The following is a 12,393-nucleotide window of genomic DNA, read 5'->3' on the forward strand; positions in this document are numbered from 1 at the left end:
AACATAACCATTAGATTTGGCAACAGGGAGGCCACATCAGAGGGCGACCGTGACATGGGAGGTCTCGGGGTGTGCAGGGTGGGGGGTACAAGCTCAAAGGAGCAGGCTGAGGAGACAATGGTTCTTTGAAGAGGCTTTGCTGAGACGGAGCAGAGAGGCGGGCAGTAAGTCACAGAGATGTGGGCTTAGGGAAGGTTTTTACAGGAGAGTCTAGGGTGTCTGAATCCTCGAGGGAATGACCCGGGAAAGAAGACAGAGACAGAGAACTGATCCAGAAGAGAGGAGAAATGTCAGCAGCTGTGAAGTCCCGAGGAGGCGCGAACAGAGGGATTCGGAGCAAAGGTGCAGGGGCTGCAGGCCTTGGAAAGGAGCTGGAGCCTCCGCACAGTGACAGGAGGGGGAGAAGGCCGACTCAGTGGTGGGTAATGAGGGGCTTTCCTAACTGCTCCTATGTCCTCAGTAAAGTTCATACCAGGTCATGAGCCAGGAGTGACAGGATGGCATTCCGATAAAAGGCCTGAGAAGGGGAAGAGTGCGTGAAAGCAGGGCTACGAACGTGCCAGAAGCATGGCAGGGCCTCTGAGGTCACTGGTCATCAAGTGCAGACGACCAGTGAGGCTGAGGGCTTCCTCCCACGACGTGTAGCTGCTCAGCGGCACGTACGAGCAGGCAGAGAGCTGGGCTTCACCTGGGTAGGGCCACTGTCAAGCAGCTGGCTGGAGAAGGCAAGGTCATGCCACCCCGCTTCTCAAAGCCCTCCCGTGGCTCCCCTCTCACCCAAAGGGGAGAGCCAAAATCCTTGTACCTTACTCCCTGGGCTCTGACCTCCACCTTGTCCCTCTCACATTCATGCCCCGTCTCCAGGACTCAGCACGTGGTAGGTGTTTCTCTAAATATTTCTGAAATGAGTGCATCAATCCATGGGTCTCCCTTTCGTGGACAGGACCTACTCAAGTACCTTAGTCTCTGGTGACTCAGCTACCCGCCCTCCCGGGGTGCCTGGCACGTAGAGGGGGTATGACTGTTGACCAAGACCCAGGCCTTTGCGTGTCTACCTCCGGGCCCCGTTGTCCCTCCTCCACTATCTTTGCTCAAATTATGACCCAGTTCCGAGGACCTGCTATTTGGATCTTGACTGAAAGGCAAAGATGCCAAAAGTCAAAGATTGAGGAACTCAAAGAAATTGGCAGAAACGATATTCTGGGAAAATCTTGGTAGTTGGGAGTCCAGGCTTCATGCCAAAGCCTCCTCCCCGTGTTCACACACAATGCAGAGGCTGGAAGGACAGGATGAGAGAGTAAAACGTGGGAACAGAAGACACTACTTCCACTGCGCTGGGAGAAGAGACAAGCGTACTGGTTTAACGCACGCACGCGCACGCGCAGAGGCGCGCACACACACACACACACACACACACACACACTTCCCCTCGAAAAACCTTGTTTAATAAGAGAGAAGGTAACTTGAAAGTCATCTTGGAGTTGGTCTGGCCTGTCCCCAGGGCTCAGCAGGGCAGGAAATGACTCCAGCAGGGCAGGGGGATGTTATCAGGCCAGCCCAGAAGGCGTGGAAATGGCTCTCTCAGGAAGCCAGCTCCACACAGAGAAGTTAAATGCACAAGCACACAGAGTCAGCAAGCATCTCTTGAAGATTCAAAGCCCTAATCCACGCCCTGCCCTCAAAGACTATGGTCTAGAGGGAGCCAAGGGCCATGGGGTCCTGGCATGATAGGGTGGAAAGACCATCAGGCACACTCAGAAGACTGTCAGAAGTAAGTAAGTGAGGTCCGAGCTGGCTGGGCCTCAGGAATTTGTCCAAGTGAGGTAGGATTTCTCCAAGTGAGCGTCTAGGCAGAAGGGAGATGGCACAGCTGGTGGGTGGGGTCGGGCAGAGGCAGGAAGGAGGCTACCACAGGCCTTGGGGCAGCTGCAGAGGGCCTGAGGGACCCACATTCCCAGGCCGCTAGCCCAGGACTCAGTGGAGAGCTGACTCCCTTGGCCTGGTGGGCCAGAGAAAGGAAAAACATTTATTGCAGGTCCCCGTGCTCGGCATGCCCAGCAATAACACCTCACCAACTCAACACTTCTTACTTGAGAATAAAAAGCTGTTTCTCATTAGACTTCGAAGCTGCAAGGGCCAGAAAAGGCAGTTAGTCAAGGGAGGCAGGCCTCACTGCCAAGGGGCTGAGCCAGCCCAAAGTGAGGAGATTGGAGGGAGAGGGAGAGGCAGCAGAGAGACCCGGAACCCCTCCCTGGGAAGGGCCACTCGGCAAGCATCGACCCTTCAGTTGCACAAGAGACACAGGAAGAGAAGGTCATGGACATCCAGTCAGCCTGAACAGCAATCCAGCAGCCAGAACTCACCCAGAGCCCCAGGCGGGCAGGGCCATCCAGTCACCGGAGGGACAGCACCAGAAGTCTCGGTGTCTCAGGCGGACATTCCCTCCCCTGGACCTCCAGCGCCCTCGTCCTCTACCATTCCCAGCCCCAAGCATATACATGCCGGGTCTCCACGTACTAGACTTGAGCATAAGCATGGTCTCAGTGGTCACCATACTCCAGGTCGTCAGGCAGGGCTGGCGCCCAGTACGTGCTCAGTAGGTGTTTGATGAGCAAACGAATCCAAGTTAACTCCTCAAGGGCAACAGCCAAGTTGTTCTTTGAACAATTAACTGAGCACCTGCTGTATGTCAGACAGGCTATTGGTGCTGGAAATACAGCAATGGACAAAAGAGCAAAAAAGCCCTGCCCTCATGGGGCCGACAGCCCAGCAGTCACATTCATGGTTGTGTCCCCAGTACCCCTCACAGCACCCCCACACTAAAGTGCAGAATGCACGGATGCAGGAGGAGGACTGAGCTGAGGCCCTAGGTCTGCACGGACTAGTTCTGGGACCCGGCTAACGGCGACTGCCATCAGCTTTGGGCCTCCGTCACAATTCAGTACCACGGGAGCCCACCCCAACCCCCACTGCACGACTGCTATCATTGCTGTTACCGTTCCCCCTGCCTGCTTCCTCCCCCCTGTCAAGGGCTGAGCATCCGAACCTTCCTCCCCTCCTTCCACACACAGTACTCCTGACTTGGGCAGGCTGCCTGAGATGACCGCTCGTGCCTCAAACCAACTGCATTACCCCTCGGGCTCCTCAGAACAACCCGGAAGCTAAAGAGGGAAGCTCGGGGAAGCTGAGTAACGCACCCATGGCCAGACAAGCAGTTAAGTGCCAGACCCAGGATCTAATCCCACATCTCACAGGACAGAGCCCACTGCTTTCTCCCGCACCAGGTTCCTTTCCTCGTTGTGAAAATACTTCCATCTGCCCAACAGGGTAAACAATCGTCCTGCTTGCCCAGGGCTGAGGGAGTTCCCGGGACACGGGATTTTCAGTGCTTCAAACCAAGAAAGTCTCAGGCCAACTGGGACAAAGCCACAGCTCTGCCCAAGATCCTCCTCCTGGTGCTCTGCCAGGCCTTACCCACTGCCACCCGGCCCTCAGGCCCCAGTAACCCAGCAGCACCCTGGAGCCTTGTAAGTAACACTGTCATTGTTCTGCTCAAGCTACGGGGTGACACTCTGTCCCACCACTTGGACAATCGTGTCTAAAATCTGGTCCTGGAACTTCCTGTGCTACAAACCACCTATGCTAGTTAACATCCCTGCTACCTGAACCCCGACCCCACTAAGACCTCCTAAAGCAGGACTCGGGCCCAGCCTGGGAATCTGAGTTGCTAACCAGCCCCCAGGTGACTCAGCGGCCCAGAGACTGTGTGACTGCTCTGAGCTGTAAGCTTCTTGTGGCTGGTGACCCACTCAGTCTTTTTCTTCTGGTACAGGCCCCATACATAGGAGGTACACATTAAATGCTCAAGATTATAGTTGAAGGCAACAGCTTCAGACCTGCCCGACCATAAAACTCACCTAAGGCTCTATTTTAAAATGCAGATTTCCAGCCCCCATCTTGGACCAGGGAAATCACTACCCCATAGGAGTGGTCTGGGAATCCATAATGTCCAGGCTCCCTTAGTTCAGTGCTACTCAGAGCGGGTCCACGGACAGGCAGGATTGGCATCACATGGGAGCTTTGTTAAGCCTGTAGGAGCTCAGGCCCTGCCCCAGACCTGCTGCATCAGAATCCCTAGGAATGGGGCCCCACAAGTCAACTTGGTGATTCCTTGATCTGACGAGCTTAGAAAACCATTCGTTGGTGTAAAGAATAATGGAACTAGAGTTACAAGTGGGTTAGAATCCAGCTCAATGAACATCTCCCAACCTCAGTCTACTTACCCCTGAATAAGAATTATGACCCTCGACCCCATTCCTCGTGCGGTTGTTGTGATGATTAACTGGGATCTGTGTAAAAGTTCATGCCCAGAACATGGCACACAGCAAAAGCTCAAGCAAGGCTTGTTCATTCCCTACTAGCACTGTTTCAACACCCGTGAAGTCCGGAAAACTAAGGTTTCAGAGAATCAAGTGAGGTGCCCAAGGTCACTTGGAGGGCAAATGCATGGAGATTCTGACTCAGAATCAGAGGCAGGCCTCTGAAAGGACCAAAAAACATCTGTTCTGCCTCGCTCTGGCACTTCCATCCCTCCACCACCCCTGACGGACACGGGCAGACAAACAGGGGCTGCAGCCACAGTTAGGTTTCCTGTGGCTTGCGGCTGCCCTTTATATGGTATGTGGCACTCCTCCGACCCATCTGCCAAACTCTGCTCCTTCTTGTCTTGGTAGCTGATTGGGGATGGTTTTGAGAGATCTCAGAAAACCTCTTCCCTTTTCTTGGCTGCTCAGATGGGAAACACTGGCTTTCACAGAAAGGCCCGCAACCCTCCGCCACCTGCCACGCATGAAGTCACCCAGAGGGGCAGAAATCTACCCAAGTGAGGTCGGTGTGAACCAGGGGCGAAGGCCATTCCTGATGGTGCACCCGGTGCAAAGCTGGCGGGGCAGCTGGGGGTGCTCCGAGTAAGCGAGGGGGTGCACCAGAGGGAATGCCTGCAGCAGCACGGAACCACCGCACACCCAATTCAGTGCGGCTTCAACAAGAAGGCATTTACTACTCCACATAAATGACGCCCAGACAAGGGCCACCGCAGGCATGGAGCCACATCCTTTGTGTCTCTGCGCGGCCGCCCTCTGAGGGTCAGCCTCACGGCCACCAGATGGCTGCAGCTCCGAGCCTCGGAAGCGCGAGCGACGATTTCCAGGGGGAAGAAGACCACTCCCGTCACCTCGAAAGCATCCACGTCACTCCTGAGCAAGAGGAAATCTTTTCCAGAAGCCCCCCTCCCACAGCTAATGCCCCTGATGTTTCATTGGCTAGAACTAAGTCACATGCTCATGCCTCAACCAATCACAGGCAGGGAGTGGCCCCATCAGGGCCCGCCCCCCCAGTGAAGCACATGGCACACGGAGGGGCTGACAGTTGGGACAAAATTGGGGCTCAGTCAGGAAGGAGGAAAAGGAGCTCAGGTGGAGCATGCGACTGACAACCGGGGAGCCTCTGGCCGGCCCCAAGTCACGTGACACCGCCAGCCCCGCAGGTGAACAGCCCTGGTCCGGGCCGGAGTCATCGCTTGCCCTGCGGCCTTCGCTTCCACTTCCGAAGGCGCCGGCCCCTACTTCCTTAGGCCGCTTCCAGTTGCTCAGGGGCCTCCCCTCGTGAAAGTCTGGGGCCGGTTCAACACAGCACAGCAAGTACACACTAGGAGCCTAACGCTCCCCCGAGCAGAGCCTCTAGAAGCTGGCCACCTGGGGGAGGAGACAAGGCACGAGCCACGACAGACCACGTGGGGGAGGAGAAACAGCCCTGAACCGGGAGATGATAAACCCAGCGCCAGGACCCAGCAGCACAGACCTCCTGAGGGCTTACTCTGTGCAGGCACCAAGCTGAGGACTGTTAGGGGCGGTGTTTTGTTTCTCGCTTTCACCTTCGGTCCTTACAACTGCCCTACGAGTTTGGCACTATGACTACACGTTCATAATGCCTTATCCATAATTTCCCAAATCTAAACTCTCTAAAAACCAAAAGCTGGTTTTGTTTTTGTTAACTTATTGGGCAACAAAACCTCAACTGAACCAACACGAGGCTATTTTTTTAATCTATCTATCCCTTCGCAAGGACTGTTTGCATGTTTTGGTGCAGAAATAGTGACGTGTTTCATTCTGAAGTGCTGCTCCTGGAGCCACTGAGAGTGTCACGTATTGGCCAGGATAGGCACCATATTCTGGAAAATTCTGCACTCAGAAACACAGCTGGCACCAAGAGTTTCAGAAGAGGGATTCTGGATGCATATCACCACTTTACACACGGGGCTTCACCAGGTGAAGGAACTCTCTTAGTTAGGAAGCCGCGGAAGCTCACTTGGAACTAAGCGACTGCTCTCACAGGCCAGAGCTCGGACCCACCCTGCCTGCTTCTGCCACCCGCCAGCTGGTGGCTTTAAGGAAGACACTTCCGTGAGCCTATTTTTTTCATCTGTAAAATGGGGAGCCTACAACCAGATCAGTGGCTTTAAAAATTTAAAGAATTTAATTTATTATTATTTATTTAATATTATTTATATTATTTATTATTTATATTATTATTATTTATTTAATTTATTTAAAAAATGTGTTTTTAAAAGCATATTAGGCCTTCCTTCAAAGGAAACCTTAGGAAAAAGTATCACTGCTCCAGGGAGTGAGGCCTGCCCACCCAGCCACCAGGCCCCTAAAGCATGTTCCCAGAGGGGTTCCTCAACAACACAGTTTGGAAACTGCTATACAGTGTGATCTCTCAGGACCCATCTGGTTCTAACACTGTATGGTTGTTTGTCTGAGGCAAACATCCTTTTTTGTGAAGGAAGGACAGCTGGGAGGAACTTGAACCAGACCTTGACAGATGGGTAGGCTTCTGGCCTACAGAGAGGACTTCGGAGCAAATGGCATGAGCACAGGTGGAAAGACAATGAGCAAGGTGAGTGAGAGGGTCCAAGAGGCCAAACCAGCCAGTGGGGGCAGGGTGGGGGCAGGGATGGGGAAGCCCAGGTAATGGGAGGCCACACTGGACAGGCTCGCTTACCGAGCAGATCAATGTCAGGAATCCTCAGAACCTGAGATCCCTCCAGGCAGGCGGCCAGAGAAAAGCTGAGCAGTCCTGGCCCCACTGTATGCAGCCACAAGGTCGTGGTCCTTCCGTCCTGACTACAGTGACCATGAGCCCCAGTGTTTAGGTCAAGAGCTATCAATATGTTATTGTCAAATAAGTGACTCTTTTGAATCCAAAAATCAGGACATATGGTCTGCCACAAAGGTGTGTCCTTCAGAGGACAACAAGACAGAGTATTTGAAAACAGGACGGCTGCCCTGGGAAGGCTAGGGTGGAGTGTCATCAAGGTCTCAGTGTCCTTCCCCACTGTCTGGGGAGAGTCTGACTCCCAGGAGTCTGCAGCACCCTGGGAACGTCCAAAGAAGCCATTCTAAACAACAGTGCCACTTTCCTACCCCACAGCCGACTCTCTGGTAAACATCAGCCTTGTTTCCAAAGAAGCCCCTAAATGGGCAGGAAAGGCTCCAGAGGCCTGAGACCAGGGAGCTGTCCAGGAACTCAGCCCACTTCCAGAGGGGGATGCCACCAGGCTGGAGGCACCAAGGCCACTGGGAATATCAGCTAGTGGCAAATGCAAGAACTTCACTCCCACTCAGTGGTCTGCATACATTTTGTAACCAAACTCTGCCCCAGAATATTCTTTGTTTCAGGCACCATTTCCCTACCTGCCCATCACCAAGAGGTAATTAACATGTCTCAAAATCATACCCAATCAGAACGGTGATGATCCCTTAAAGGAGAAACCACCATTTGGGGCCTAATTGTTCTAAGTAAGCTCAGTAACTGAGCTTACCTAAGATTAACAGACAGGGAAAGGAAGGAGAAGCAGACGGCCTCAGAAAGGGGGTGGCTGTCTGGTGGGGCTGGTGTAGGCTCCTGTTTCTGCTACTGAAAAACGTGGGAGTCTTGACCAGGCACAAGCTCAGGTGTGTCATTTCTAGGGCTCCCACTCTTCGTCCCAGCCAGGTGTTATCCAGGACGTGGCCTGCCTTGTCCAGGGTTACACTGAGTCAGCTGGAGGGAGTCAATACCAGCATTTTGCACGTAGCAAGGTTTGCATATATCAACCCATTTCTTCCTCACAGCCACCTTAATGGAGGACGATTATTAACCCTATCACAGCATTGAAGAACACAGGCTCTGAGAGGTTAACTGACTGGCTCAGGGTCACCCAGCTACAGGTAGATTGTGGATTGAAGCCCAGGTGCCAGGCCATGCACTTTGTCACACAGCAGTGAACCTCACCATTGGGAGGCTAAAGGGTGACACTCTGGGGAGAGAGGGCAGCTGGGACTGCCCTCCTAGGGCCAGAACTGACTTGTGAGCCAGCAGGGAGCTGATGTGCTGTTGTTCTCCATCTTTATCCCCAACCCCCTCAGGCTGCCACCTCAGTTCCAGGCCAGGGCACCTCAGAATTCCCTGTGCCCACAAATCTGCCGGATGCCTGGTTAAGATGCAGGTGCTGACCCCAGGGTGGGGCCCAAGAGTCTGCATTCCTCACACGCTCCCACGTGATGCCCAAGCTGCTGCTTCGCTGACCACACTTCAGGCAGCGAGAATCTAGACTTGAGTCAAATTTTCTCCCACCTCACCCCTCCCTTCTTAACTTGCGTGATCACTGTCTTGCCGGAACTCACAGGGGCCTGGCATGTAGCTGCCACACATTTTGGGGGGTGGGGAGCTGTGTTTGTTGTTTTTTTTTTTTTTTGAGATGGCAGTGATTAAAATGGTACTCACAGTGGAGTATGAGGCAGAAAATGGATTTCCGAGGTCTGTTTTCAGCTTGGCATTTGCCCTTTTCTTCCTTATTCACCTCTTGGCCAAACTGTTTAAACTAATTTATCTCAAAGGACTCAGGCTGGAGCAGCACGCTCCGAAAGTGTCCACTGTTTCAAGCCCTTACTGGGAGGGGCTGCCATGCTCCTGGCCCAGGAGAAGCAAATGCTGCTGAGCAGGGAGGCCTCCGCCAGCAGGAGCACTGGAAACGCGTGACTCCTCCGCTCAGACCCCTCCCTGGGCTCCCACCTCATTCAGAGAAAAGCCAAAGCCTTAACCATGACCTCCAAGGCCCCAGGTGATCTGGCCCTGCCACCCCTCTGCCCTCATCAGGCCTCTCTCTACCCTGGACGTCCCCTCCACGGCCTCGGGGCCTATCTTAAATGTTGCCTTCCCGGTGAGGCCCTCCCTGGCCACATATTAAACTAGTAACTTTTGTGCCCCCCGCCCCCAGCCCACTCCCAAAGCACTGCTGCCTCTCCCCCTCTTGATTCCCTTCTGATACTACTTACCACCATCTGGCATCCTATAAATTTTACTTAGTGATTTTTATTTATGTCCCCCTGCCCCTTCCCGCTGAAGTGTGGACTTCATAAAGGCAGGGACGTTTGTCATTTTTGTCTGTTTTGTTCAGTGGTATATCCCCAGTGCCTACAACAGTGCAAGTACTCGGTATCTGCGGAATGAATGAAGGAGCTGCATACTAATGGGTCAGACTGACGACCCTGGGAGTCATTAGTGATTCTCATAACAACCCCTGCAAACTCAGTCTTTTCCTCCCCATTCCAAGATGAGGAGACTGAAGCTCTGAGTGGTTAGTTAAGGGATGTGGCCAAGGACATAGAGTTAGGCTCAAGCACCGGTCTGCCCATTTCCAAAGACCACTGTGTTCTCAGCCTGTGGCTGCCTTCAAACTGTCTTATTATGACAAACATGACAGTAACCCGCTTTCCTGATTGTAAGCAGCAAATGCTTTTGCTTAAGGATTTTGCCAAATCTGCCCAGAATTCGAGGTCCAGTTCACCCAAAAGGGTCTAGGGGGAGCTGGTGCCCTCAAGGCCAGGAGGAAATCCTACCACCAGCCCAAGGAAGCCCCCATCAGCCAAAGGAAGGGAAGGACCCTCCTTCAAACATTTCCCTGAACCCCAAAGAAGAGCCACAATAATTCTGGTTTTGTTTCATCTTTTTCTTTGCTTTATCTTGTTATGTTCCTGAGCAATCTCTTTGACCTTTTCAAGTCCAGGTGACCTTTTGCCATCAATGACTGCTACAAACCATGTGGGTTCTAGGGCAGAATCTATCTCTCATGAGTTTCCCAAAACCACACTTGCACCCGGACCCATGGACCACTATGCCCCACATAACCCACTCTCCCAGGCTCAGGCCCTGGGAAGGGAGCCGAGTCTTGTGGGGCTGTGAAGGTAAGATGGGCCTATGCCACCAAAAGCCCATCTACCCTCTTATTCCAGAGACCACCCCAGTGTGTCACCCCTCCTCCCCTACTCATCACTCTCAATCCCATTACCTCGTCTGTTTTCTTCAAATCACTTCTCACTATGAAGCTATCCCATTTATTGATTTCTGTATTTGCCATTGCCCGTCTCCTCAGAAGAGGTTCAGTACGTGAGGGTTGGAGCTTGGTCAGTGCTGCTAACCTCTATACTATTCCTGGAACAGGTAGGCATGCAAATATTGGTTGAATGAATGAGTAAATAAAGCAGAAAATAAGTGGGTTCTGAAGGAAAGAACCAGGAGGCTCACAAATGAACCCATTTAACTCTAACGTCAACCTGTGCTAAAGGTATTTTATGCCTACACAGCTGGGAAGTGACAAAGTAGACCCAGGACTGTCCAATTCCAAGAAGAAATGAGAAAATGCTGCAAGTAAGGAGAGAAGAAGCAAGAGGACAAGCTGGTGAGCCTTCCAGGAAGGGCAAGGTCAAGCTGCCATCGGGGCCCATGAGACTGAACACCATTTTCCTCGAATGCTTACTTAGAGAAGAGGCAACATTTTCCACTGAGCTGAGCCCAGGTAGGTCTATGCTTCCCTCCATGCCCCAGGACAGTCATGGCGCCTGCATCCCCCGGGGGAAATCTCTGCCCAAAGCAAGGTACCATAGTTGAGAGTGTGCAAAACCAAGTTCCTATTTCAAGGCACTAACACCATAAAAGACACAATCATAAACCACTCTTGACCAAGACACTTGACATTCCTCTCCATTTCTGAGTAGCTTGAGGTTAAAAGGTTGAAAATAGCCCGATGTCCTTTCTTAGAGCAGTGTCTTTCATTCATTCATTCTTTCATTCATTTGTTCAGCCAACATTTGCTCACCCAGCCTCAAGCTGCCAGGGATGAAATAACATAAAACATCTGCCCTCTCACCAGTCCATTGGTACCTGCAGTTTTGGCGGGTACTAAAAGACCAGCAAATATTAAGGATACTTGCTTCCAAAACAAATAAGGCCACGTGGAGCTGCGCTCTGAAATGGGATTTTGGATGCAATTTTGATTTGATTGGGTACAAGAACCAATTCAGTCAACGGGGCCATAGACTAACTCCAAGCACCAGACTCCTACTCAGACCCCTTCCTCCTCTGGGCACCAAGCCCCTAGGCCCCCCAACCCCATTCTTCAACTACACTCCCACCTCTCTCTACCATATGCTCTCTCTGACTCTCCTGACTCTATTTCCCCTATATTCCCAAACCCGACCTCCCTAGGTCCACAGCTTTGACATCCTACTCTCTGAACCCCAGGACACACATTCACCTGCCTTCCACCACCACCCCCTACACACACCCCAAGTCTGAGCTTCCCCCTGGAGCCCCTTGAACGTCACGTGTTTACAAACCATATTTCCCAGGGGTCTCTGTTCGACACCCCCCCCCCCCCCCCCCGCCCACGCACACCCTGTAATCCCCTGCACACTCCACGGCCGTGCCCGGGGGAGCGCCCTCCCCCATCGCCTCCAACTTCTTAGGACCCGAAGGCCGCCCGGGCCCCTGGGACCCCGCTCGGGCAGCCGGCTCCTTGAGGCCCCGGACGCGCTGACCCTACAGAAGCCCGCCCGCACGCCGGAACTCTGGGACGCGGGGCACGGCCCTGGCCCGCTGGACGCCCCGACCGCGTGACGTCCGGGACCCCGGGGCTCCCAGGCCCCGGCCCCACGCACCTCCCCGGCGCGGAGCCCGCGAATCCCCGCCGCGCCCCTGCCCGCGCCCCGCCGCGCCTCCGGGGCCCGGCCCGGCCCGGAGGAGAGCGCGGCGCCCCCCTACCTCCCCGCCCCGCAGCCCAGGCCGGCGCGCCCGGCGCCTACCGTTGGCGATGAGCTTGGCCGACAGCTGCTTGACGAGCTCGGGGATCCGCTCCCACTGGCACTCGGAGCGGCAGCGCTCGATCTCCGTCTCGAGGCGCGAGCCCGCCTTCCTGGTCGCCATCGCGGCCTGGCCGGGCCCAGCCCGCCCGCCCGCAGGCCCCGCCGCCGCCGCCGCCGCCGCCGCCGCCGCCGCCCGGGCGCCCCCGCC

The 12,393-nt window shown here is 54.0% G+C and overlaps 1 protein-coding gene across 5 annotated transcripts in view; it reads right to left on the reverse strand.

Moving 5' to 3' along the window:
* The window catches only part of TTC7B (tetratricopeptide repeat domain 7B), a 246,829-nt gene extending 234,480 nt beyond the window's left edge, over window positions 1-12,349 (reverse strand). For all 5 annotated transcript variants that reach the window (XM_032405782.1, XM_032405781.1, XM_032405780.1 and 2 more), the window contains exon 1: window positions 12,186-12,349. In XM_032405782.1, coding sequence (XP_032261673.1) covers window positions 12,186-12,306 — 121 coding nt within the window. In that variant the 5' untranslated portion in view covers window positions 12,307-12,349. The remainder of the gene's footprint in view (window positions 1-12,185) is intronic.
* Between the last annotated feature and the right edge of the window lie 44 nt (window positions 12,350-12,393).

Source organism: Phoca vitulina, unplaced genomic scaffold, assembly GCF_004348235.1.
Source record: "Phoca vitulina isolate PV1807 unplaced genomic scaffold, GSC_HSeal_1.0 scaffold7, whole genome shotgun sequence".
NCBI lineage: Eukaryota > Metazoa > Chordata > Mammalia > Carnivora > Phocidae > Phoca > Phoca vitulina.